The sequence below is a fragment of the Haematobia irritans genome, chromosome 1, assembly GCF_050003625.1.
Source record: "Haematobia irritans isolate KBUSLIRL chromosome 1, ASM5000362v1, whole genome shotgun sequence".
NCBI lineage: Eukaryota > Metazoa > Arthropoda > Insecta > Diptera > Muscidae > Haematobia > Haematobia irritans.
In genome coordinates, this window is record NC_134397.1 from 14,836,744 (window position 1) to 14,863,315 (window position 26,572).

A 26,572-nucleotide genomic window follows, 5' to 3' on the forward strand; every position below is an offset into this window, starting at 1 on the left:
TAGAAATAAATTTTGACAAAATTTTCTATAGAAATAAAATTTTGACAAAATTTTCTATAGCAAATAAAATTTTAATAAAATATTCTATAGAAATAAAATTTTGACAAAATTTTCTATAGAAATAAAATTTTAACAAAAATTTCTATAGCAAAAAAATTTTGACAAAAATTTCTATAGCAATAAAAATTTATGACAACATTTTCTATAGCAAAAAAATGTTGCCAAAATTTTCTATAGAAATAAAATTTTGCCAACATTTTCTATAGCAAAAAATTTATACAAAATTTTCTATAGAAATAAAATTTTGCAAAATTGTCTATAGAAATAAAATTTTGCAAAATTGTCTATAGAAATAAAATTTTGCAAAATTGTCTATAGAAATAAAATTTTGCAAAATTGTCTATAGAAATAAAATTTTGACAAAATTTTCTATAGAAATAAAATGTTGACAAAATTTTCTATAGAAATAAAATTTGACAAAATTTTCTATAGAAATAAAATTTTGACAAAATTTTCTACAGAAATAAAATTTTGACAAAATTTTCTATAGAAATAAAATTTTGACAAAATTTTCTATAGAAATGAAATTTTGACAAAATTTTCTATAAAAATAAAATTTTGACAAAATTTTCTATGGAAATAAAATTTTGACAAAATTTTCTATAGAAATAAAATTTTGACAAAATTTTATGTAGAAATAAAATGTTGACAAAATTTTCTATAGAAATGAAATTTTGACAAAATTTTCTATAGAAATAAAATTTTGAAAAAATTTTCTATAGAAATAAAATTTTGACAAAGTTTTCTATAAAAATAAAATGTTGACAAAATTTTCTATAGAAATAAAATTTTGACAAAATTTTCTATAGGAATAGAATTTTGACAAAATTTTCTATAGAAATAAATTTTTGAAAAATTTTCTGTAGAAATAAAGTTTTGACAAAATTTTCTATAGAAATAAAATTTTTACAAAATTTTCTATAGAAATAAAATTTTGACAAAATTGTCTATAACAAAAAATTTTGACAAAATTTTCTATAGAAATAAAATTTTGACAAAATTTTCTATAGGAATAGAATTTTGACAAAATTTTCTATAGAAATAAATTTTTGAAAAAATTTTCTGTAGAAATAAAGTTTTGACAAAATTTTCTATAGAAATAAAATTTTGCCAAAATTTGCTATAGAAATAAAATTTTGATCAAAATTGTCTATAGAAATAAAATTTTGACTAAATTGTCTATAGAAATAAAATTTTGACAAAATTTTCTATAGAAATAAAATTTTGACAAAATTTTCTGTAGAAATAAAATTTTGACAAAATTTTCTATAGAAATAAAATTTTGACAAAATTGTCTATAGAAATAAAATTTTTACAAAATTTTTTAGAAATAAAATTTTGAAAAAAATGTCTATAACACAAAAATGTTGACAAAATTTTTTATAGAAATAAAATTTTGCCAAAATTTGCTATAGAAATAAAATTTTGCCAAAATTTTCTATAGAAATAAAATTTTGACAAAATTGTCTATAGAAATGAAATTTTGACAAAATTCTCTATAGAAATAAAGTTTTGACAAAATTTTCTATGGAAATAAAATTTTGACAAAAATTTCTATAGAAATAAAATTTTAACAAAATTTTCTATAGAAATAAAATTTTAACAAAATTTTCTATAGCAAAAAATTTTTGACAAAATTTTCTATAGCAAAAAAATTTTGACAAAATTTTCTAAAGAAATAAAATTTTGACAACATTTTCTCTATAAATAAAATTTTGACAAAATTTTCTATAGGAAAAAAATTTTGACAAAATTTTCTCTATAAATAAAATTTTGACAAAATTTTCTATAGAAATAAAATTTTACAAAATTTTCTATAGAAATAAAATTTTCTATAGAAATAAAATTTTGACAAAATTTTCTATAGAAATAAAATTTTGCCAAAATTGTCTATAGAAATAAAATTTTGACAAAATTTTCTATAGAAATAAAATTTTGACAAAATTTTCTATAGAAATAAAATTTTGACAAAATTTTCTATAGAAATAAAATTTTGACAAAATTTTCTAGAGAAATAAAAGTTTGACAAAATTTTCTATAGAAATAAAATTTTGAGAAAATTTTCGATAGAAATGAAATTTAGACAAAATTGTCTATAGAAATAAAATTTTGACAAAATTTTCTATAGAAATAAAATTTTTACAAAATTTTCTATAGAAATGAAATTTTGACAAAATTTTCTATAGAAATGAAATTTTGACAAAATTTTCTATAGAAATAAAATTTTGACAAAATTTTCTATAGGAATAGAATTTTGACAAAATTTTCTATAGAAATAAAATTTTGACAAAATTTTCTATAGAAATAAAATTTTGACAAAATTTTCTATAGAAATAAAATTTTCTATAGAAATAAAATTTTGACAACATTTTCTATAGAAATAAAAATTAGACAAAATTTTCTATAGAAATAAAATTTTGACAAAATTTTGTATAGAAATAAAATTTTGACAAAATTTTCTATAAAAATAAAATGTTGACAAAAATTTCTTCTTTTCGTGCTCATTCGTATAATGGGGGTAAACATCAGCTATCCTCCACTTGATTGCTTGGTCTCATTTATTTTAAATAAAACACTTGATATTTTTAAACATTTTTATTATTTATTTAATTTGCTCAAATATAACAATTTTGAAAAATAAATATTTTGTTTGTAAAAAAAAACTATAGTTGTGATGTACATACTATTTAGTAAAAATAAATAAAAAAAACGGCAAAATAGATATTAATTATGTGTAATGAATATGTAAACATATACATTTACAGATGTATAAGGGGATGTTTTACTTTAAATTCGAGTTAACTTATTTAAAAAATATATATTTCAATATAAATTTAAAAAACTTTACACATTTATTATTGCTTATTGAAAATAAAGATTTAATCTCAAGAAAAAAAAGAACGATTATTATTGTGCACAGTTGTTAATCAAAACTAAAGTAAAACCATTGCGAAGATTTCAAACTTAAAACTAAATAAATTCACAGTTACACGTTTGGATAATTTTACATGATGGGGTTTTCCACCTATATATTGTATGTGATGTTAAAAATTAAAATTAAAACGAAAATGATGTGATTTTTGAAAAATCATCACCTTTAGAACGCTATGACGTAATACATAATTGTAAATGTTGTTGTTTTGTTTTTTAAGTAAATCAAATTATTAGTGACTTGTGGCAATACATTTGTGGCAAAGTTATTGTGATTGTTTTGAGATTTTAACCTGAATCGATGAGTTTTTGTTGGTATTTTGAATATATGTATATGTATATTTTTATTCCAACATTTAATGAGAAGTACTTAGTTATTGTGATATTAAGTGAAAATGTGCATTGGGTTAGTTGTAAAAAATCTAACATAGGATTTTGCCAAAAAAAAATAAATGATAACAATCTACTTGAAATAACATCCGAATCAAATAAAGGCCCAAAATGAAAATGGCTTGAAGACCCAACAACATATGTCTTCGACAAACCAATACATAGAGGATTCGAAAACATCAGACCTATGCCTACGTCCCTGGTCTATATCAATATCTTAATATAAATCGAACCCAAAACTACACCATGCAAGTGCCAAAATTGGACTACCAAAATTTTCTACCAGCGGACAATTTTTCAAAATTAAATTAATTTCATTTAAAAGTTAAAATGTTTCCAAAATTTTACTTTGATAGAACATTTTGTCAAAATTTTATTTCTATAGACAATTTTGTCAAAAATTTTATTTCTATAGAAAATTTTGTCAAAATTTTATTTCTCAAGAAAATTTTGTCAAAATTTTATTTCTAAAGAAAATTTTGTCAAAATTTTATTTCTCAAGAAAATTTCGTCAAAATTTTATTTCTATAGAAAACTTTGTCAAAATTTTATTTCTATAGAAAACTTTGTCAAAATTTTATTTCTATAGAAAATTTTGTCAAAATTTTATTTCTATAGAAAATTTTGTCTAAAATTTTATTTCTCAAGAAAATTTTGTCAAAATTTTATTTCTATATAAAATTTTGTCAAAATTTTATTTCTATAGAAAATTTTGTCAAAATTTTATTTCTCAACAAAATTTTGTCAAAATTTTATTTCTAAAGAAAATTTTGTCAAAATTTTATTTCTCAAGAAAATTTCGTCAAAATTTTATTTCTATAGAAAACTTTGTCAAAATTTTATTTCTGTAGAAAATTTTGTCAAAACTTCATTTCTATAAAAATTTTTCTCAAAATTTCATTTCTATGGAAAATTTAGCCAAACTTTTATTTCTATAAAAAGTTTTCGCATAATTTTATTTCTATATAAAATTTTTACAAAATTTTCTTCATATACAATTTTTTTGCATAATTTTGTACCTATACAAAATTTTTTACATTTTATTTCTGTACAAAATTTTGGCAAAATGTTATTTCTATAAAAAGTTTTGTCAACATTTTATTTCTATAAAAATTTGTGTCAACATTTTATTTCAGTACAAAATTTTGTCAAAATTTTATTTCTATAGAAAATTTTGTCAAAATTTTATTTCTATATAAAATTTTGTCAAAATTTTATTTCTATAGAAATTTTTGTCAAAATTTTATTTCTATAGAAAATTTTGTCAAAATTTCATTTCTATAGAAATTTTTATCAAAATTTCATTTCTATAAAAAAATTTGCCAATTTTTTTTTTTAGAAAATTTTGTCAAAATTTTATTTCTATATAAAATTTTGTCAAAATTTTATTTCTATAGAAAATTTTGTCAACATTTTTTTTCTTTAGAAAATTTTGTCAAATTTTTTTTTTTAGAAAATTTTGTCAAAATTTTATTTCTGTAGAAAATTTTGGCAAAATTTCATTTCTATAGAAAATGTAGCCATGTCCACCTATCTGTCTCTTGAAATCACGCTACAACCTTCAATAATGCCACAATCGGGCTCAAATTTGGCATAAATTCTATTTTTTGTCTGCAAGCAGATCAAGTTCAAAGTTGGGCTATATCGGTTTAGGTTTCGATCCTATATCAACCGACCCACCGATATGGGGTGTTGGGCATTTATCTTAGAATCTGGATCCGATTTGCTTGAATTTCAAAACCAGAGGTATTTACGATAGTTGTGCAGAACATGGTGTGAATCGGTCCATGTTTTGGTATAGCCCCCATATAGGCCGATCTCCCGATTTTCCTTTTTTGGTTCCTAGCCACCAAAATTTTTATATGATTTGCCTGAAATTGGAAATCTAAAGTTATTATAGGTCCATAAACAAGTAAGTGTGGCAAATATTGTGTGTATTGGGCCATTTTTTGGCATAACCACTCCGCCGTATAGACTGATCTCCCGATTTGACTTTGTGGGCTTTTAGATACCGCAATTTTTATCCGATTAGCATGAAAATCTATAAGTAGTGATACTGTAGGTCCAAAAATTGGTATGAGTATGCCAAATATGGTTTGTATAGGCTCATGTTTTGCTAGGGCGTCCCATATAGACCGATCTCCCGATTCAACTTCATGGACTTCAAAAACCGCAATTTTTTCCAATTCGCCTGAAATTAGAAATCCATACACTAATCACCCATCTTTACTTCTTAGGCATATTTTCGACGTAATTGGCTTATATTTAGAATTTGAATGGGGTATCATTTTGTGATATATTCTCCATAACGACTAATTTTAATTTTTGATTTCTTGAATATGGTATGGAGTCATAAGACATTTTCTAAGCGGCTTACATGGAAATGTATCCTCTAATCTAATTCCTTTACAGGCTATTTAATTTGTTCATAGGTTCTTTCTTTATCTCATTTGGTTGTTATTTCATGGAAGCTAAAATACACTTCATATATAAACTTATAGAAATACTTAAATAGATATTGGTAGGTTGGTTGTTCAAATGGCAGTTAGTACTAGAAGAAAAATTAAAAAAAAAAATTCGTATAATACCAAATGAAAATTTGGTTTTGTTTGTTGATTTCATATTACATTTTCGAAATAGATGAATATAAGTAAACAAGGTATTTCATTTTTTTTTTTTGTAAAAAAAGGAAACTTATATGTGCTTAGGGGGGCTAAAATAATTGATTTCTATATTTTTTCCATTAATATAATCAACTTGATTCGTTCATTTCATACAAAAAAAAAATGTACATTCTTGTTCATATTTAAAGCAAAATATTTTATCTAATAAAATAAGCTTTTCTTCATTTCATAGCTAACCAAAGACTATGATTATAGGATCAAAAGAAATTAATTGAAATGAAATTTTAGAAATTCTTAAAGTATTTGAAAAATGTGTGTAAAGCGAATGGGCAAAACAATAAAGCGACATCTATTGTAAATTGTAGAGTACTAAACTTTCTTAAGAGCTTTTTTTTCTATTACAAACATTTGGTAATTGTTTGTATTCAATAAGCTTTTGAAAAGTAATCCTTTGATAGTTTTATGAATTCAAACACATTTCAAGCATTCGAATTCTATTCTATTTTCCATTGAATTTTTCCATATCTTCAATAGTCTTTGTAAGCTATTTTATGCGTATTTAGTTTTTTTTTTTGATAATTCCATATATAAGCATTCCTATTTGTTGTTTTGTTATAAATATTGCATAAAGCTTAAAGCTTATAATGCCTTTAAGCTTTCAAAATTCATTTATTTATAGCTAATCTATTTTACTGGCTTTTCATTATAATAAATCCCTTTGTTGTCCTGCATTGGGAATACGGGTGTAGAGAGAGTGAGAGTGTAAGGGTGGGATGGGTTTAGTAACTTTAATTTCCAAAAACTTGTTTATGCCTTGACTTGTCTATAGTAAATGTCTCCTTCAAATGCTCAATTTGGTAGTTAGTTTATTTGTGATTTTCATTTTGGTGTTTCTGGTGGAGCTGTGGCACTGCCAAAAAGTTCTTCATAGGAGGGGGCTGGAAAAAGAAAACAAAACGAAAAATAATTAAATGAATTTCACATAGTTCCACTCGCAACTAAAACCCATATACTATTGTGGCAAAAAATCTAAAAAAAAATTAAATTTCCCGCGAAAGTCCGTTTGTGATGTGTATTTATTTATTTGTATGGATTTTAATTGTTATACCCTCCACCATAGGATGGATGGGGGTGGAGGGTATATTAATTTTGTTATTCCGTTTGTAACAAATCGAAATATTGCTCTAAGACCCCCATAAAAAAATATATATTCTGAGTCGTGGTGAAATTCTGAGTCGATCTAGCCACGTCCGTCCGTCCGTCCAAATGTTGAAATCACGCTAACTTCCGAACGAAATGAGCTATCGACTTGTAACTTGGCACAAGTAGTTGTTATTGATGTAGGTTGAATGGTATTTTCAAATGGGCCATATCGAACCACATTTACGTATGCCCCCATATAAACCGATTCCCATATTTGATTTCCGGTGCCCTTGGAGGAGCAAATTTCATCCAATCCGGTTGAAATTTGATATCTGGTGTTAGTATATGGTCTCTAACAACCATGCAAAAATTGGTTCATATAGGTCCATAATTATGTATAGCCCCAATATAAACCGATCCCCAGATTTGATCTCCGGAGCTTCTTGGAGGAGCAAAATTCATCTGATTCGGTTGAAATTTGATACGAGGTAGTGCAATGGTTAGCATGCCCGCCTTGCATACACAGGGTCATGGGTTCAAACCCAGTTTCGACCTCACACCAAAAAGTTCTTCAGCGGTGGATTATCCCACCTCAGTAATGCTGGTGACATTTCTGAGGGTTTCAAAGCTTCTGTAAGTGGTTTCACTGCAATGTGGATCACCATTTGGACTCGGCTATAAAAAGGAGGACCCTTGTCATTGAGCTTAACATAGAATCGGTCAGCACTCAGTGATAAGAGAGAAGTTCACCATTGTGGTATCACAATGGACGGAATAGTCTAAGAGAGCCTGAAATATCGGGCTGCCACTATACCAAACCTAACCTAGTATGTGACCTCAAACACCCATGCAAAAATTGGTCCATATCGGTCCAATTTTATATATTGTCCCCATATAAACTCATCCCCAGATTTGATTTCCGAAGCCTCTTGGAGGAGCAAATATCATCCGATCCGGTTGAAATTTGGTACATTGGTATATCACTTGTTTGATCACTCTACCTATGTACAGCAAACACTTGAATTTAAATAAATGTGCCCAACTTTTAATAAATTCTCGAATTATTTTGTCGTTAATTTTTTGTGAGAATAAATTAAGATTTTCAAAATTATGTGTTTTTGTAAAAACCGGTTGAACTGGTTATTTATTTCCAAAAATACCGTCCACCGGTTTTGTCCGGTTTTTTATAACTGAGAAAAACAGACTTTTTAAAAACCCCGGTTTTTTGATCACTCTGCCTATGTAAACATACACTTGAATGATTTTTTTTTAATTTCTTATAAATACTCGATTTTTTTTTCGTTAACTTTTTCGTAAGATTTTCCCTTTAAAATTACATGTTTTTATGAAAACTGGTTGAACCGGTTGTGGCGATAATTTGTTTTAAAAATATCGTCCATCGGTCTTGGAAAAAGTCCAAGAAAATCCGACTGTCAAAATAACCGGTTTTTTAATCACTCTAGTTATAGATCGTTAGCGCCCAGCTGGTTTAAGAAAACGGACGAAATTATGCGCCGATAACTCTTGTTTTTTGTTTTCACATTACGATAGTCGTAAATTTTTTGCCAATTTCTTCAAATCCTTGCTGCATCGTATACACACACACACACATTTTTTTCTGATTCAATCACGAAATCAATTGATCCAATAAATTTTTTAATTGAAATGTCTTCAATCACAGAAATGATAGTATCAATTAAAAAATTACTTGAAAGTCAATTAAAAAATTGTTGAATCAATTAAATTTTTAATTGAATATTTTTTTTTAAACTCAATTAAGATTTTAATTGGAAAATTTTTCGTGAAATTTTTTTCTGTGTAACATTGGAATAAAATACAAAAAAAATAACATGTTTATACTCACGTAATTCATGGGCTCCCGGTGGTGGTCTAATTGCCATATATGAGGAAGAAGAAACCGATGCGTAATGTCCACTTATAGCACTAATATGGGCCGCAGTTAAATGTGATGTAGGTGGGGTTGCTGTAGGTGTACTACTACGATTTGGCTGAGGCATTAGCGTATATTGTGGTGAATCAGACAATTGAGGATATGGTGGCATATGTTGATGTACTGGTACTCCTGGTGGTGGATATGAACTTATCATCAATGGACTACTCGAATAAGGCATATATGGTACATTTGAATTACTACGTAAACTAGCACGATTTAATGGACTATTAAATTGGGACGAAGAACCCGAAGTGTAGGAGAGTGCCATACCCCCCACTGCAGGACTCAAAGTAGCTGCTGATGAATCAGATGTAGTTGAATGCAATGAGCTAGACTCACTGCTATACTGTGATGAATGAGACGGTGAACCTATTGATGTCTCCAAAGGTGGATACATATTCGATCCCGAGGAAGTTTCAAAAGGATTTCCAACGCCCATATCACTACCACCACCATCATCGGATGGTGGTATTGCAGGTGGCCGTGGAGGTTGACGTACCGATGCTTCAGTCTCATTGGTATACATTTTGAAAGGCATATTCAAAACGAGATTCTTAAAGAATCCCCGCAAAACAGCTTCAACTCGCAATTCATAGGATATATTTATAACTCCCGATAGCTCATCATCTGATGGTTGGACCGTATCGGGTATTAAGAGTTCATGGGCAAATGAACGTTCACTCTTTTTATGAACCGAACCGGTCTCTTTATTTGCCACCGGTATTATCTCCACTTTCTGTACCCGTAAAGGTAAATGGCTATAGTAGCAGACATATTGCAGAACACAAAAACGTAATTTCTCAACATTTGTGCCACTATTATTGGTGACTGTTACACAAATTCTCAATGGTTCTCCACGGACGGCAAAATCTTCGGGCAACAAAGCCAACATACTAATGGGCCTTGAACCGAATAGACTAATGGTTTTGGTAATTTGTTTCTCTAAGGGAGTAGGATTCAAGCGATACATTGGAGGTAAAGGCATATTTTTCATTACCGTAATGGGTATCGAATGACGTTCATCGAACGACCATGGCCTTTGTATGAGTACACGAAGCTTATATTTAATGGATCCATGACTACCTTTAAAACTTGATGGCAAATTCCATTCTAGTGGAAGAGAGAAATCAAAAGTATGTTCTCCAGCACTCAACTCAATGCCTCTTGGTTCGAATACCGATAGGGGTATTTCATTATGGGCATATATTTCTTTACTGGAATAAAAGAGACTGCGAGTACTTTCATTGTTCGAATTGGAATTTTTACGCAAAATTTCCATCCATTTGCATTTTCCTTTGCCTGTAATTTGCACCTTTATAGCTGAAAGAAAAAAAACGGTGTCTATTTTAATAAATTATTAAAGAGTTCTTAAGTTCTCAGAGAGATGAATAGAAAGTAAATAGAAATTGATTAAATAAAAAAAAAATATAACCACAAAAATCCATAAATAAAAACTATTTTTTTTTCATGAAGTTAATTGATCCCATTAATTTTAAATTCAAACTACTGGAAAATAATGGCATTAACCACCAAAGTCAATGCAAGATAATAGTTTCGTTAATATTTGTGATTGATTTTTTAATTATATATTCATTTATCTAATCGACTAACGCCTTTAAGGAAGATATGCTGGAAAATTGGCTTAAAACTAAATTTTTTGTTTTAAAAAAAAACTGTATTGTATTGTAATATATTTTTTCACAATTATTATTTTTCAAAGTTAACACTTTTTCCAGAGACAGTGACGGCAACACTGTTCCTGCCAATTATGAACAATGATGCCAATTTAGCTATTTCATATCTAGTTCTAGCTATTTTCAATATTGATTTTTTACAAAATTTTTAAAATTGCTATTAGCTAGAAATGTATTTCAATTTTGATATTTTGCTTTGTTTAATAATATCGGTTAGTGATATATCGATTGTGTTGATCTCTTACTGTAAATTATATTTGTGTTGTCACTATAATGTCAAAATAATCAACATTAGCGTCAATGTACATAAAGCGTGAAAATTATAGCTGAAATTTATTACATTTTTATTGTACCCATAGGAAATATAACGGCCAACTGGGATCACATTTAGGTATAAACTGATATAGGTCCATAAATATATATATAGACCTAATTTCACGTCTTGAGCCTACTCCATATTTCACCCAATTCGATTGAAACTCCCATTTGATTTGCTGAATTAAATAGCGTCATTGTCTTTGCCATGGTCAGTGGAGAAACTGTAAGCTCGAAGGTCTTAGTTAGGGAACGGTATGGCCGATGGTTTCAGTATGGGAACTGTAGACCCGGAGTCTCAGTGGAGAAACTGTAAGCTCGAAGGTCTCTGTTAGGGAGCGGTATGGCCAGTATGGGAACTGTACACCAGAAGTTCATTCTAGGGGCACCGTAGGTCAGAATATCTCATTATGGGAACTGTAAAGGTTGGACGAATATTTAGCCAAGAGAGCATTGTGAAAACATTGCTAAGAAATTGATGGCATTATGTATAGAAATTTATTTCGTTTTAATGAAAATGGAACCAGTATAAAATTTACCCTAAAAATATTGTAAATAATTGTTCTTATCGCAACATCAAACAATGCAGATTCTTTTGAATTACTTGTTTAAAATTGCAAATTTTAATTCGAAAATTAAAAAAAAAATCTTTTACAGGCCTGTTCCCAATTTCACAAAATTTTCCGATTTGTATCGAAAATAAAATCGTGCGATTTATAATTGCTTGTTCCGGAAATCGCGCGAAAACGTATGGAATTGAAAATCGCAAAATTTCAATTCCAAAATGTGTCATAGCAGTTAAAATCAGCTGTTGAAGAAAAAACATTTTAGTCCAGCAATTTTTTTTTTGAAAAAGAAAACAATAATAAGTTACAAGGAATGGCTTTTTTGAATGCAATGGTCTATTTCTAAATACATCGACGCCGCAAAATTAGCGAAAATTAGCAAAACAATTTTGGCGCCATGCTACTCAGTGTTGCATTGAGTTTCATTCTCAGCAGTTTCTAAATAAAATCGTAATATTTGGAACACGATATGCGAAACGCAAAACTTCCCTTCAGTAGATTGTATCAAAATGGTATTGCCGCAAAATATACGCGATTATTACTTTACAAGTACATTATTATTATTGTCAAGCATATTTTATACAAGCTTTACAATACCTTTGAAAAATTGATTATTTTGAATTCGCATAGGCAAGTCTCATCGATTTGAAATCGGAAAATTCTTGCGATATGCGGAACAAGCCTAATTGAAGAAATCGAAATGTTTTGGGATTACGATTATGGGAACAGTCCTGTTAGATATTTTTTTTTCTAAAGTCTAGTACTAAGATCACGTTTTCGCACGAAAAACTGTTATACTCCATATAAAAAACTTTAGCGCGGAATTAATGCGAAGTTTTATGGCGTTTTCTTTTCTAGTATGAAATGCGCACTTTTTTGCATTTTGCCCGGAAAATTTACTTTTTAGGTTCTTTTCTAAAAAACAGGCAAAAGTGCGAAAAGGCTTCGAATTCTTTTGTTAAAATAGCGCCACGCATAGAGGCAAACTGCGGGCATTTTCAGCACCGCCGACAAACGAGAGTGCTGCGATTGCCCTGTTTCCTTTTTTGAATTCTTTTCTGCCCGCTGAAACGACAGCATTTTTTAGGTTGCTGGCAACATTTTAAAAATGCGCATTCTGTACAGACAAAATGAAGGCAAAGCACTTTTTTCGGAAAAGAAAAAACCATTAGTTTTGATCATTTTCGAACATATATTTATAAAACCCTGTATTTTTCGCACGAAAAAATAGGCAGCTATATTATTTCGCATAAATAAGTTAACATCCTTGGATTTGAGATCCTATTTACAAAGATAGATAGAAGATATTCGTTTTTCGCAGAAGCGAACTTAGTACTAAGCATAACTAAAGAATTTTGCTATTTTCTGCTTTTAAATTTGTTTATTCTAGCTATTTTCCTTCTCATTAGTTGGCAACACAGATTATGAAACGCCGCAGGTACATATGTCACAACGCCGTCAATTACACTATCGGCCGTGCACTGTGCTTTGGTAAAACACAGCAAGTATAGCAAAAAGAAGAAAATTGGTTGCAGGGTAAGTTCACAAAATTTATTATATTTAACGTTTACTTTGTTTTTCTCTTTATCCAATTTGAAATAATGTACCAAGAAATATAAAACTTGTATTGTTCAAAAGTATCTAAGGTAATGTATACCATCATAGAGGCCCATCAAGTTCTTGTGTTATACATAAAAGACACACACACACACACATAAAAATTAAGAAGGCCTCAACAAATAAATATTTATTTGACAATGAGCATTGAGCATTATTAAATTCACTTGTATTTACTTATTACAGTAATACGTAGAACAATCCAAGAGAAATGGATGGAGATCTCATTAAAAGGGCACTATGCTTTCATGGGAAGCCCATGCAAAAGATATGGGACGATGAGAGAGGTGCCGGTGATTTGCGGGCGGTTGGTGTACCCGAAGATGGCAACTACAGCATTTATATGGAAAGACAAAAACATTTCACTTTCCAGGATAGAGCCAAACGTCTAAAATTACATCAATTTTTGGCCCGTAAAGCCGTAGATCTTTACGATAAAGATTCGAATAAAATTCCGGCCCGTCCCTCAAAGCTTGAGCGCAATATCGATGATAAAAGTAAGTGTGAAAGTGTCAAGGCGAGATTAAGTTTGAAGTGAGATTGTTATTTTGAAGTGAAGGAGAATAACACAAAAAATTCCAAATATGTTGTAAGAAAGCTATTTGAGTAATGTCTCCCTAGGAGATTCGTATATTTTTTGTTGATTATATCTCTTTAATTTAAATTTTTGGTAAAGTTGATGGTAAGCCTTCGGTTATTATCTTCAATGGGCATATTGTGTGCTGCTACACTTAAGTGTTTTTATTTTAGATGCCTCAATTGTGGTGGAAATGCCACCGTATGAAATCTATTTGACAAAACATGAGGATAAAGTGAAAAGGCATATTTTGGAATCCTTGAAGACAGGCGACATTGTCTACGCCCAGGTCATAAGAGGAAAATCTAATTTAATGCCATTACCGGTGAAGCCCTTATGTACAGATGAGAATGATTTTAAACTTTTGAGAGATTATAAACTTAAGGTAAATATATCCAAGGATTAATCTGGCTAAGGTTATTCATTGATATCTACAATTCAAAATATAATCATATCCCAATTCCTAGCAAAGAAAATTGAACATTTTAATTTTTAGACTTATATACCTACTCACTTGTGTGGTCCTCCACTAACCGAGAAAAATGGACTACCAGTACAGCTAGTAGCCAATGATTTCGTACGTTGTGAGCTTGTCGATATGTCTATAGATGCCGAACGTATGACCCTAAGTTTGGAGTCATTATTTGATACTCATAAAAACAAAAAATTGGGCAAAATTACAGAAGAAGAATTGCCACATTTATACAGGTATGTTGCAATAGATTATATATGAAATAACGTGATCTTACATTAGACATGTGTATCATTTATTCTCTTTTTTTCCTCATCCATATACTTTCATTTGTATTGTGGATACATCAGTAAAATCAATGAAAATGCTAACAAGTCCTTTGAACAGATTTTGTACGATGCTAAAGAATTGGAAAATCCAAATTATGACATTCTTTATTCAATTGTTGGTCTAAATGTCAATGATAATTTCACAATGATGCATAGTTTGAAAAATCCATTTCCACCACATGAATATGCAAAAGAATTGAGACAAACTCAAGCCAGCAAATGGGCTTTTAGGTAAGTTTTATTCTTGTTTTTTGATCCAAAATAACTCGTAAGTTCACAAAGAAATGATTTTATATTATTTCAGATCGGTTGCTGAAGGCATTGAATATTTTAAGGTGGGTCAACATGTCGAAGCATTCCAATGCCTGAATAAGGCTTTAAGCATAGATCCGCGTAACGTTGAAGGTCTTGTTGCCCGTGGCGCTTTATTTGCCAACAAGGGCTCTTTCTTAAAAGCTGTGGAAGATTTTGAAAAAGCACTTAAGCTTAATTCATTTCATGCCAATGCTCGAAAGTATATGGGTGAAACTTTAGTAGCCCTCGGTCGTAGTTATGAAGAAGACAATCGTATACAAGAGGCAGCAAAGGCATATCGTGATTGTTTAAATATTATACCAAACCATGATCAAGCTAGTATGCTTTTAGAAGCCATACAACAAAGAACTGGAGCCTCTGTGGATGCTATACAACGTCCCACGTTGCGAGGCATGGCTAACCAACCCACAGGTAAATAACAGAATTGCTTTTGAAATTACTTTCCTTTGTTTTCAGTCATCAATGAGGCTTAATAGTCAAAAATATTAAAGGCTTGTTTTATCCATCGTCTGCAATTTTAGATAAAATCCCTACGGTTAGTCTTTTTTCTGAGTCGGAAGATTCATCCTCAGATTCTGAAACGGACTCGGATGGTAAGTAAAAAAGCTTAAATAAAGAACTTCTTTCGCTAACATATAAGGTATGATTTATCCACATATTCTAGAAGAGCCTACCACCACAAATAATCAAAAGGAAAGTTCCTTGTCTCCTCTAAGCAAGAAATTGGCTCTCCATGCCCAAGAACTTGAAGCTTCCAAAAGACATTTTGAACAACCGTATTATATGTGTATTGAACAACCAAATCAAGCGCACGATCAAATACCGCAGCAACAAGTGTTTCCCGATGATTTCAAGGTAGATATCATTATTTCTTCGATTCTATCATTTGCAAAACTCTACACGGAATCACATACAATTTTAGCTTGATGAAGATGATACTGAAACAAGAGTTCGTAAGCTTTTGCAGGAAGCCTCAAAACACAAAAAAGATAAGAAAAAAACTAAAAAGTCCAAAAAGTCTAAAAAGTCTAAGAAAGGTACTAAGTCATCAAAAGATTTAGATACTCCCAAGTAAGATGTCGCTTTTTTAAGATATGAAAAAAGACAAATACACCTTATAATATTTTCAGATATGGAGCTGTGGACGAAATAAAGTCTAGAGAAATGGCATTGAATGAAAATTTAAAATTATATGAGAAATCAATAGAACTTCTTAGAAAACGCCAGGAGTTACTGGACCAACCATCAACATCCACCCTATTTGGAGCAAGGAAAAGAGAAAAGTCTGAATCGCCACCACCGGCGCCATCTATAAGGACAACTGCAAATACTCGTGGTGGTCCAGGAGGTAGCGTTGTTAACGTCGGATACCATACAATAGGTTTTGGTAAATTTCCCAAGCAAGCAGCTCAAGTCCCAACGACATCAACAACGAGTAATACAAAAAATGTTCAAAAATTTTCGTTTCAAATCAAAAGGCCAGTTAAGGTTGATAAATTTGGCTTAGTACGGCTAACTACACCTCCACCTCTGGATAGAAGCCGTAGTTCTAGCCCCAAATTGGCGTCACCTCGAGGACGAACAACAGATACACGTGATCGCTCAACAACGCGTTCCAGATCCCATTCCCGACGACGAAGCCGAAGCCGAAGTCGAAGTCGTGGACGTCGTCATTGGCAATCTTCTCGATCACGAAGCCTTTCAAGAGGTCGTTATGGGAGTGGCAGGCGTAGAAGACGTTCTTCATCCATGTCCAGTTATTCGTCACGTTCAGGTTCCTATTCTAGACGTAAGCGAGATTCACGTTCACGTTCTCGATCAAGAGGACGCAGATGGCGTTCGCCGTCAAGTGATCGTAGTTCACGATCACGATCCTCATCCCGTAGGTATAGACACCGATCACGCTCTCCATGGAGTCGCGGAAGCTATCGTGGTCGGGGAAGAGGACGCGGCCGTGGAGGATTCCGCGGTGGTTACAATGCATCAAATTTTGGCAATCGTGTTTGGAAAAATCCCCAAGCCAGTGGATCGCCCAAAAGTCCAAACCCCTCGTCATCCAATGATAAGTGGCCTCATGATAAATACAACGATAATCATTCTGGTGATGATCCCACCATTGAGGAAATTGACGAAATTATTAGTAAAGCGCAAAGGGAACGCAAACAAAATATTATTGAAAATGACAAGGATATTCTCAAAAAACCGAATAAGTGGTAAACTTTTATTTTCAGTTTATTTTATATAATATTATAGTTCGATAGTCTAAGTTGCATTTCAAATGTGTGGAATATAAGAAAGAATAAGACATGAGAAAAATTCAGTACATGCAATAAATTACAAATAAAAATTAATTTTATTTGTTTTTATTTTTTTGGGTTGTTGGTATGCAGAGGTAAAATGAATAAATGAAATGAAAAAAAAATGAAAATGAAGGTTTAGACCGCTCTTTTCTCATTATTGAGTTAAAAATATAGCCTTAATACACATTGCCGAGAGCGATAGCATAACTCTATAAAATTGAAATTCAACAAAAACCGAACATAGGTTTATATGGGGGTAAGGTTAGGTTTGGTGGCAGTGGCCGGTTCGATTATTAGATCTTTTGTAATACCACAATTGTTGAACCTCTCTCTTTTGTTGGCAAAACACAAATTTTTACTGGAAAAGGCAAACGATAGTCAAAGAGACATCAAACAATTGAGAAATAGAGAAGTTGCAAGTTTTTTGCTAGATATTCTTCCCAGTAAAAACTTGCAAGAGTTAGTAGTAGTAATTTCTAGCTGTTGATTTAATACGTAAAATACATTTCTCATACTAACAATAATGTAACAGGAAAATTCATAATAAACTCATTTGGACACATATTGTAAGATGTAAAATAGTAAGTATTAAAAAAATAAATTAAACAATAACTAACAATCTATACAACTTTAGATGAATCATACTTACACAACTTTAGATGAATCATACTTTCACAAAAATACATGCAATATATTTCGACATTTTTACAGAGAGGTTAAAATCTATGTTTACTCTCTTGCAAGTATTTACTAGAATATTTTTATTGTAAAAGTATGCAAACAGACCTAATATCTGGTCAGAACGGCCCATTATTAAAGAAGCCATTTGTTTTGGCGTTTTTTGCTTGTCGGCTATAGGCAACACTGTTCATGGCATTTGTAGAGAGAATTAATATACTAGAGAGAGGGAATGCATTTAATGTTTTGTTTAATTTTACACAAGCGAAACAATCTGACGGATAAAACCTAAATCGCAAACTGTGTGGTTTTAACATTTGTTGTAGTTAAACATTTACCAATTGATCCAAAGGTATGTGTGCTATCTGAAATAATATATACTTCTATGTAAATTCAACAAACTTAAACTTCAACGAAATGCTAAACTAGTTTTTTTTTTGTTTTAAATTAGGTCGAAACCAGAAAACTAAAAAAAACATAGACTACAGTTGTCAGGTGAGGAACGATTTAGCTATAAAGCAAAATATTTTTAGTTAATGTATCCAAGTGAATTGAATGAAAGACAAAACAAACTAAAATGTGTTGGTATATTTTTAAATAGGAACACTTGTCCCGGTGTTCATCATCAATTTACAGTTAATTCCATTTGGTTAAAGTTCAATTAAAATCAATTGCATACTTGTAAATGCCTGCTCTACCCACCCGGATGTGTGGATGGACTTTGAGCTTTCACCAATGCTTTGATTGTTGGTACTCTACCAACGGAAGGAGGAGATTACTATACTACTACTATTGTATAAAGAAACAATTGGAGAGTGAATCATAAACTACAAGATTCCACCCATGTAAATACATCTAATTTGTTTATAATTCTATCAGGTATGTTTTGGCTAAATTTAAATACGTTGTAACAATTGTTAGCCAAATACATGGGATAGCTAAACATCTTTGCCCTTTTGTATAGGATATGCTGACTTAAGAATTTGGAGCAGTGCAACATAATATGAACGATTCAAATGAAAAATGACTAATTTTTGTATAAAAATTGATCATCATAATCTTTGTACTACAGCTCTGGGTTTCGATGCCTAATTTTTGCCATCATGGAGCACCTTACCTTGAAAAAATGTCTATCCACACCTTTCTTATTCATGTATTTCATATCCAATATTTGTAAACACAACAAGCACTACAACTCATCCCTCGTCCGAGAACTGAGCCTACCCTAATATAGAGATAAATAAGAGCTAATTAGATTCGACAACGTAAATATTAAACATTATTATCTGATACCTAGAGTAGACAGGGATTCCCAAAAGAAAAATCACCAAGCACCCTTCAATTAAATTATTTTTTATTCATCGTACTCTTTTTTTTAACCAATCGTTAGCCTATGTAAATGTCGGTCATAATTCCCTGTAAAATTTGCTTATCTGTGTGCTTTTGAACCTTTAAATAGTCATAATAGCCAAACGCACCAAGGGAATGTAGTTCCCCGCATTCATAGAAGGTAGTTTCAAGACTACTACCCTGGTATATTCGTGGTGCAAGGCATCTATATGAGGGTAATATGTAGTTACTCGGCCATTTCGATGAAAGATTTGCGTCAGTATGTATCCATTTATAAAGAAATCTGCGCAAACTTTATAATGGACCCTCAACTATTTCTATCTCAAATGATTGCGATGGCTCCACAACTTAATTGGAAAATATGGATCAATGTTCTCAATATTTAAATTAACACTACTGATATGTGAGAAAACGGGCCATTGCCAAAATAGAGAGTTTTCCAAAGACTTGAGCACCTTCTGTTCGAGTGCCCTGCGTTATAAGTAAATCGAATGTACACACAAACAAGACTGTCGTGCCCATAGCACGGTTGCCACTCGAGCCGAGAAAAATAATCTACCAAAATTTGGAGAAAATTCTACCAAAAACTACAAAACAATCAAATTTTGTCAAAAATTTTATTTCTATAGAAAATTTTGTCAAAATGTTATTTCTATAGATAATTTTATCAAAATTTTATTTCTTTAGAAAATTTTGTCAAAATTTTATTTCTTTAGAAAATTTTGTCAAAATTTTAATTCTAAAGAAAATTTTGTCAAAATTTTATTTCTATAGAAAATTTTTCCAAAACGTTATTTCTTTAGAAAATTTTCCAAAATTGTATTTCTATAGAAAATTTTGTCAAAATGTTATTTCTATAGAAAGTTTTTCCAAAATTTTATTTCTATAGAGAATTTTTGTCAAAATTTTATTTCTATAGAAAATTTTATCTCCATAGAAAAATTTATCAAAATTGTATTTCTATAGAAAATTTTGTTAAAATTTTATTTCTATAGTAAATTTTGTCAACATTTTATTTCTATATAAAATTTTGATTTCTATATAAAATTTTGCCAAAATTTGATTTCTATAGAAAATTTTGCCAAATTTTATTTCTATAAAAAAATTTGTCAACATTTTGATTTATATAGAAAATTTTGTCAAAATTTTATTTCTATAGAAATTTTTTCCAAGGCGTTATTTCGTTCGAAAATTTTGTCAAAAATTTTATTTCCATAGAAAATTTTGTCAAAATTTCCATAGAAAATTTTGTCAAAATTTCTATAGAAAATTTTGTAAAAAATTTCATTTCTGTAGGAAATTTTTGTCAAAATTTTATTTCTATAGAAAATATTTGTCAAAATTTTATTTCTATAGAAAATTTTGTCAAAATTTGATTTCTATAGAAAATTTTGTCAAAATTTGATTTCTATAGAAAATTTTGTCAAAATTTGATTTCTATAGAAAATTTTGTCAAAAATTTTATCTCCATAGAAAATTTTGTAAAAATTTGATTTCTTTAGTAAATTTTCTCAAAATTTTATTTCTATAGAAAATTTTGCCAAAATTTTATTTCTATATAAAATTTTGCCAAAATTTGATTTCTATAGAAAATTTTGCCAAAATTTGATTTCTTTAGAAAATTTTGCCAAATTTTATTTCTATAAAAATTTTTGTCAACATTTTGATTTATATAGAAAATTTTGTCAAAATTTTATTCTATAGAAGATTTTTCCGAGACGTTATTTCGTTAGAAAATTTTGTCAAAAATTTTATTTCCATAGAAAATTTTGTCAAAATTTCTATACAAAATTTTGTAAAAAATTTTATTTCTGTAGAAAATTTTTGTCAACATTTTATTTCTATAGAAAATTTTGTTAAAATTTTATTTCTATAGAAAATTTTGTCACAATTTTATTTCGATAGAAAATTTTGTCAAACTTTTATTTCTATAGAAAATTTTGCCAAAATTTTATATCTATAGAAAATTTAGTCAAACTTTTGGTTTGAATAGTGTATACGGTTCATGTTAGTTAGTTCTCTTTTTCTCTCTCTCTGTATACATTTATCATAAGCCGTCAATATAATTTCAATATCAATTTCAAGGTAAATTCATATTCATATTCCATTTACAAACTATTACAAAATTATTAAGAATGGGTGAATGACTGCCAGTATGTTGCTATCATTTAACCGATAACAAACAAACCAAAACAAAAATCTTGTTATAAATTCAGTTAATATAACGTTATCTTCATTGAGACTATATGGTACATATTGTTTTATAGCGACTATACTTTAACACGCTTATCAACATAAATATTCTTGTTTTATATTTTTAGTCTCACTTCGCATATTGGCAAATAAACATAGAAAAAACAGCGTATTCTTCAATCCACATTAAGAACGCTAGAAACTGAAAACTAAAATGATTCCCAAATTATTTCGAGCAGTTATATTGGGCGCTCCCGCCTCGGGTAAAGGAACTATATCCAAACGTATTGTTGATAAATTTGGATTTGACCACATATCGCCCGGAGATATATTACGTCTGAATGTTAAAAACAATACCGCCTTGGGTAAACAGGCAAAAGTTTACATCGATAAAGGAAAACTTGTGCCAGATGATCTCATTATTAAATGTGTTATGAGTAGATTACAAGAATCCGCTGATAAATCATGGATGTTGGATGGTTTCCCAAGGACCAGAGTTCAAGCAGAACGTCTTGCTGTAGTCGATTTAGATGCCGTGATTAATTTGGAAGTACCTCATGAGGTAATTATAGATCGGGTTAAAGGACGTTGGATACATTTAGCTTCTGGTCGTGTTTACAATATTGGTTTTAATGAACCCAAAGTACCTGGTAAGGATGATATTACCGGAGAGGATTTGGTTCAAAGAGATGATGACAAACCCGAAATTGTGGCAGAGCGTTTGAAAATCTATGAAGAGATGATGAAACCTGTCTTGGATTATTATTATGAAAATAATTTAGTTACAAATTTCAAAGGAAAAACTACTGCAGAAATATGGCCAAAGGTGGAAAAATTCCTAGTGGAGAGAACGAAATCTTTAATTGCAAATAGAGCATAAAATGTAGTTGTAAATTATAATCATTCTATTGTTTACTTAATTATTTTTAAAGGAATATATAATAGAGAGCACAATAATCTTTTTTAAAAAAAGACCAATAAAAATAATTTTATTATCAGAAAATAATTACATTGCAATGGTGTTTAATATAGAAAATTCAAAAAAAAACGTACAACAAATCGAAGGAAAAACTTATAACAAATGAAAATGAAATTAATTGCTCCCCAATTGAGAGTGATATGTTATCTCTTCTGTTAGTGTCGATTATTGAGTTCAAGTTTATTGTTCATTATCCTAATACCTTAGATTAGATATATACATTTATTTTTATAAATGTTTCGGAAACAATGCATTCTAAATTTATTTTAAATATTAACCTTTCAAGGGTCAGTTCACCAATGTGGTATCACAATGGACTGAATAGTCTAAGTGAGCCTGATAAATCGGGCTGCCACCTAACCTAACCTAAGGGTCAGATCTAAAATGGGGTGGTTATAATCGACACTTGTAATAGTACAAAAGTAACACTGCTCGCTAGTCGATGCCTATATCAAAAACTCAGCACTAGAATCCACTACATAGATTTAGACGATATTGCAAGGGAGAATTGCGTCGAAACTCAACAAACATAAATCAGTTTCTTATGAAAAAATTAAATGTAACATTTAAAGTCCCAACAACATAAGATGTGATGAAAATAGGCTCTCTCCATTACCACCTAGGTACATCGAAGAAGCTAATTTAACATGAATTTGGAACCATAAGTTTACAATCTTCAAAATGCCCAAACAATGACAAATATAAAGGTATGAGGGTATGTCTTAAATATCTACTGGTATTACCAGCTATTTTACTGAAAAAGATTTGAGGACAATCCGCCGACACATAAAGGAAGAAAACCCAAAATCATTTATTTTAAACCAAAGACAACTTCCTGATAAGATTTCCGATATTATAACAATAGCCACTCAATTGAAGGTGGTAGTGAATGAACATATTACCTCACATTATCTTAGTACTTTAGGCAAAATTATTAAGATTGGCACTATCAAGGAGGCGCACATGGTGAATCAATGTTTTTTTAATATGCTAATCCTCTAACGGTAAATCGAGGTAGTCTGTTCTTAACAAACATTTTAAGTTTCCCTTATAAGTATACAACCATAAATCATAAACATAAAGCCATTCATTTTTCACTATGTTTGTTTTATTTCGACCTCTTTAATGGTAATTTTTTACTAATATCATTTTGAATATCCTTTGACAAATGTCTTTTTCCTCATATATAGCTTTTGTCACTATCGCAAATTAGATTTATAAATCAACATAGTTTTAATTGGCTAATATGAAGAAATATTCGCACCTACCTACATATTTATTCCCAATAAATTTTCATTAATGTTTATATAACAATTTTGAACTTTGCATGTTAGATTGAAAGTTCGTTATATGTGATTTAAGGTGTAGCACCACAATAAACACGAAATTACCTTTATCGCTCTTCTCAAGTGTTGTCAACTATTATGATGTCTATGAATTTCTAAATCAAAATTAAAATATATTGCAAATAAATACATGTATTTTATTTATTTTAGATTATTTTGGGTAAACATAAACAAAACTGATTTTCGTTTATTGTGCGTTTGAACTAAATATGTTAATTCAATGCGATATAGTCCAAGAAATTCTCATGCAATTTGGTCGGTTTTCGTGTTAGTAAAAACAAATTTGCTGGTTTGTTTATTTTTATGTTGTAGCATCACTAACATTCTCTCAGTCGATGCAGACGGGTAGGGTTAAAAAATACGAAAGCAGAGAAAATGAGTTGACAGAGTTGCCAATTCTCCAGTTATGATGCCCGATGAAAGTATGTTATTATTCTCCAATTTGCATGTTTGTATTCATTATGGAAATTTATATTTATTAATTGTCAAGGTCAGCGGCCAGCAGCAATGGAAAATAAATACAATTTTTAAGAAAGTACAAAAAAGATAAAAAAGTACTTTTTACTAAATTTCAACAAAAATTCCATTGGAAGTATATTGTCAACAGCTCCTTTAGACTGAATTTTAAAGAAAATAAAATTTTGTTTTGTATTGTAATCACGGTTGTCACAGTTGTACCTCATAAATTTTTTGTAGATATATAAAAATTCATTTTTGACAAAATTTTCTATAGAAACAAAATGTTCACAAAATTTTCTATAGAAAGAACATTTTTATAAAAGTTTCTATAGAATTTTCGAGTAGTTACTCCACTATAATTACTGTATGTTTACACTGGGAACTTTCATAAATATTTGTTAGTTTATTTACATAATTTTTGAATACTGAAATATCGAAACAAATTTATTCAATATTTTTGTGAGTCATAATTAAGTAGTTACTCGACTTTCAAGACTGATTATTTACATTGTCATAAATAAATATATACATATTTTTAAGCTACTACTAAGATTTTTTTATATATATTTTTCTTCTTTTCTTTCCTTTTATATAAAGAAGTATTCCTATTAAAACATACAAAAGAAAATTATCTTTTCTTGTTTCTTGCTTAATTATACACTTCTCAGTTTTGTGTAAATGATTGTTTATTATAAGTATTCAACATCTTTTTTGCACACCTTATGTATTATTATGTATGAATATTGTACGCAACTCTAGAGAGTAGTCCATTGTAATTATTTATTTTTGCTCTGAATGGATAAATAAAAAATAAAATAAATAAAATTTTTATAAAATTTTCTATAGAAATAAAATTTGGTCAAAATTTTCTATAGAAATGAAAGTTTGTCAAAATATTCGGCTAAACTCTAGTTTAGCTATACCTCTCAGATTTCTTCCAAAACTTCATAGATGGTAGAACTCTAAGAGTAGATTACAACAACAATTTTTTTCCTGGCGGCTGTAACCGGTTATTCGGTTCTAAAGTCTAACAGCCTGTTTCCATATGACGAACGATCTATATCGATCGACTGAAATGCAAGGAAACAGCTGTTTTTTGGTTATAAATTCAGCTGTTTGTTTCCATTTCAGTAGATTGATAGAGCTCGATCGACACACAGAAACAGGATGTAAGTAAATAATCGTTAATAAAACCGGTTCTGATAGGTTAGGTTAAAGTGGCAGCCAGATTAACATTCAGGCTCACTTTGACTATTCACCATTCTTTGGGATTATACTTGAATCCCCGTATTTTTGCAAATAAGCAATGTGCTTTGGTAACCCTAAAAGCAGCGCTCCCATAAAGTATTCTTATTGGAAAGAGGAAAAACAATTTGAAGGCATTGCAAAATAATACAAAACAAAAAATTTTAGTTGTTATTTGTTATATTGAGAAGAATTGAATGGGTCGACAAGACAATTCAGAAAACGATCAAAGAACAATAACTATATACACACACATACAAGATATAAGCACAAGGCAGCCTTAAGATGTAATTTTACTACCACTCTTCTTTGTTTGCTAAATGTCATTAAAAGAAGCACAAAAAAGAAGTCAAAGTAAACAAACTTTCGACATCAATTGAATCCGATGATTTTCCGAACTCAATTACACACAAAGAAGATATGGTGATTCAATCGCATCACATACAATGAGCCTATTTTTCAATTATTTGCATTTATTGCTGACAAAAACTTACCTCTAATTTTTGTGCGTTTGGTTAGATTTAGCCAAATATCTCCTTTTATTGTTTGACCTGCTATGTAAAGTTTATCGGGCTTATCCAAAGTTATACGTAAACGTTCGTTTTCCATAATTTTTGTGCACTTTTAATAACAACAACGGTGGTTTTGCTTTAGTATTTAGTTATTGTTTCCAAATAAAACAAAAAAAAATTTGCTAAGACATTCCTCTTCTCCCGCGTTTGCCACTTTTCACCATTACATTATGATCTAAAATCTCACTAATTTTCCAAAAATAACTTCCTGTCCAAATTTTGGCTATAGGTAGAGGAGATTCTTTAAATTCTCAATTTCACGTTTTCATATATTCCATTGAATGTTCGTAGCACGCGCCCGTACTTATATCATTTATATGTTTGAGATTCTTTTATTAATTTAGTTTTAATTTTTTATTATTTTATTTACTCAAACTAGCCAACTTTGTTGGTTCTATGCGATTTTCCGAATGACAAGAATAGAGAGACCAATAAATGACAATAGCAATCTCTGAAAGAGAGA

The 26,572-nt window shown here is 29.7% G+C and overlaps 3 protein-coding genes across 8 annotated transcripts; 2 read left to right on the forward strand and 1 right to left on the reverse strand.

Moving 5' to 3' along the window:
• Window positions 1–4,821: 4,821 nt before the first annotated feature.
• Window positions 4,822–26,511, reverse strand: Leash (leash). Its single transcript, XM_075289308.1, has 3 exons — window positions 26,032–26,511; window positions 9,013–10,422; window positions 4,822–6,943 (listed from the first exon to the last, which is right to left on the reverse strand). The coding sequence occupies exons 1-3, from the start codon at window positions 26,144–26,146 to the stop codon at window positions 6,885–6,887; spliced, it is 1,584 nt and encodes a 527-aa protein (XP_075145423.1). The 5' UTR covers window positions 26,147–26,511; the 3' UTR covers window positions 4,822–6,884.
• On the forward strand, window positions 13,112–17,338 carry LOC142220270 (tetratricopeptide repeat protein 14 homolog). 2 transcript variants are annotated; one of them, XM_075289299.1, is made up of 10 exons: window positions 13,112–13,213; window positions 13,481–13,791; window positions 14,045–14,256; window positions 14,368–14,579; window positions 14,694–14,903; window positions 14,977–15,398; window positions 15,509–15,580; window positions 15,652–15,842; window positions 15,910–16,058; window positions 16,118–17,338. In XM_075289299.1, exons 2-10 carry the CDS (start codon window positions 13,506–13,508, stop codon window positions 17,202–17,204), a joined length of 2,841 nt encoding a protein of 946 aa, XP_075145414.1. In that variant the 5' UTR covers window positions 13,112–13,213; window positions 13,481–13,505; the 3' UTR covers window positions 17,205–17,338. The 2 variants fall into 2 exon arrangements, with proteins under 2 accessions (XP_075145414.1, XP_075145415.1); XM_075289300.1 differs by having other exon boundaries at window positions 15,655–15,842.
• Ak3 (Adenylate kinase 3) lies at window positions 18,188–22,514 on the forward strand. Of its 5 annotated transcripts, none has more exons than XM_075289302.1 (4): window positions 18,188–18,317; window positions 18,417–18,460; window positions 18,567–18,844; window positions 21,637–22,514. In XM_075289302.1, exon 4 carries the CDS (start codon window positions 21,723–21,725, stop codon window positions 22,386–22,388), a length of 666 nt encoding a protein of 221 aa, XP_075145417.1. In that variant the 5' UTR covers window positions 18,188–18,317; window positions 18,417–18,460; window positions 18,567–18,844; window positions 21,637–21,722; the 3' UTR covers window positions 22,389–22,514. The 5 variants fall into 5 exon arrangements, with proteins under 5 accessions (XP_075145417.1, XP_075145418.1, XP_075145416.1 ...); XM_075289303.1 differs by having other exon boundaries at window positions 18,567–18,810; XM_075289301.1 differs by lacking the exon at window positions 18,567–18,844.
• Window positions 26,512–26,572: the final 61 nt, after the last annotated feature.

What these genes read in the sequence shown, in the direction of transcription:
- LOC142220270 (XM_075289299.1), top strand. Translation starts at nt 13,506, where the DNA reads ATGGATGGAGATCTCATTAAAAGGGCACTATGCTTTCATGGGAAGCCC. An exon ending in CATGGCTAACCAACCCACAG is followed by an intron (nt 15,399 to 15,508) that starts GTAAATAACAGA and finishes CTGCAATTTTAG; the next exon opens with ATAAAATCCCTACGGTTAGT. An exon ending in TTCTGAAACGGACTCGGATG is followed by an intron (nt 15,581 to 15,651) that starts GTAAGTAAAAAA and finishes CACATATTCTAG; the next exon opens with AAGAGCCTACCACCACAAAT.
- Ak3 (XM_075289302.1), top strand. Translation starts at nt 21,723, where the DNA reads ATGATTCCCAAATTATTTCGAGCAGTTATATTGGGCGCTCCCGCCTCG.
- Leash (XM_075289308.1), bottom strand. Translation starts at nt 26,146, where the DNA reads ATGGAAAACGAACGTTTACGTATAACTTTGGATAAGCCCGATAAACTT. An exon ending in CAAACGCACAAAAATTAGAG is followed by an intron (nt 10,423 to 26,031) that starts GTAAGTTTTTGT and finishes TTTTTCTTTCAG; the next exon opens with CTATAAAGGTGCAAATTACA. An exon ending in ACCGGGAGCCCATGAATTAC is followed by an intron (nt 6,944 to 9,012) that starts GTGAGTATAAAC and finishes TTCTTTTTCCAG; the next exon opens with CCCCCTCCTATGAAGAACTT.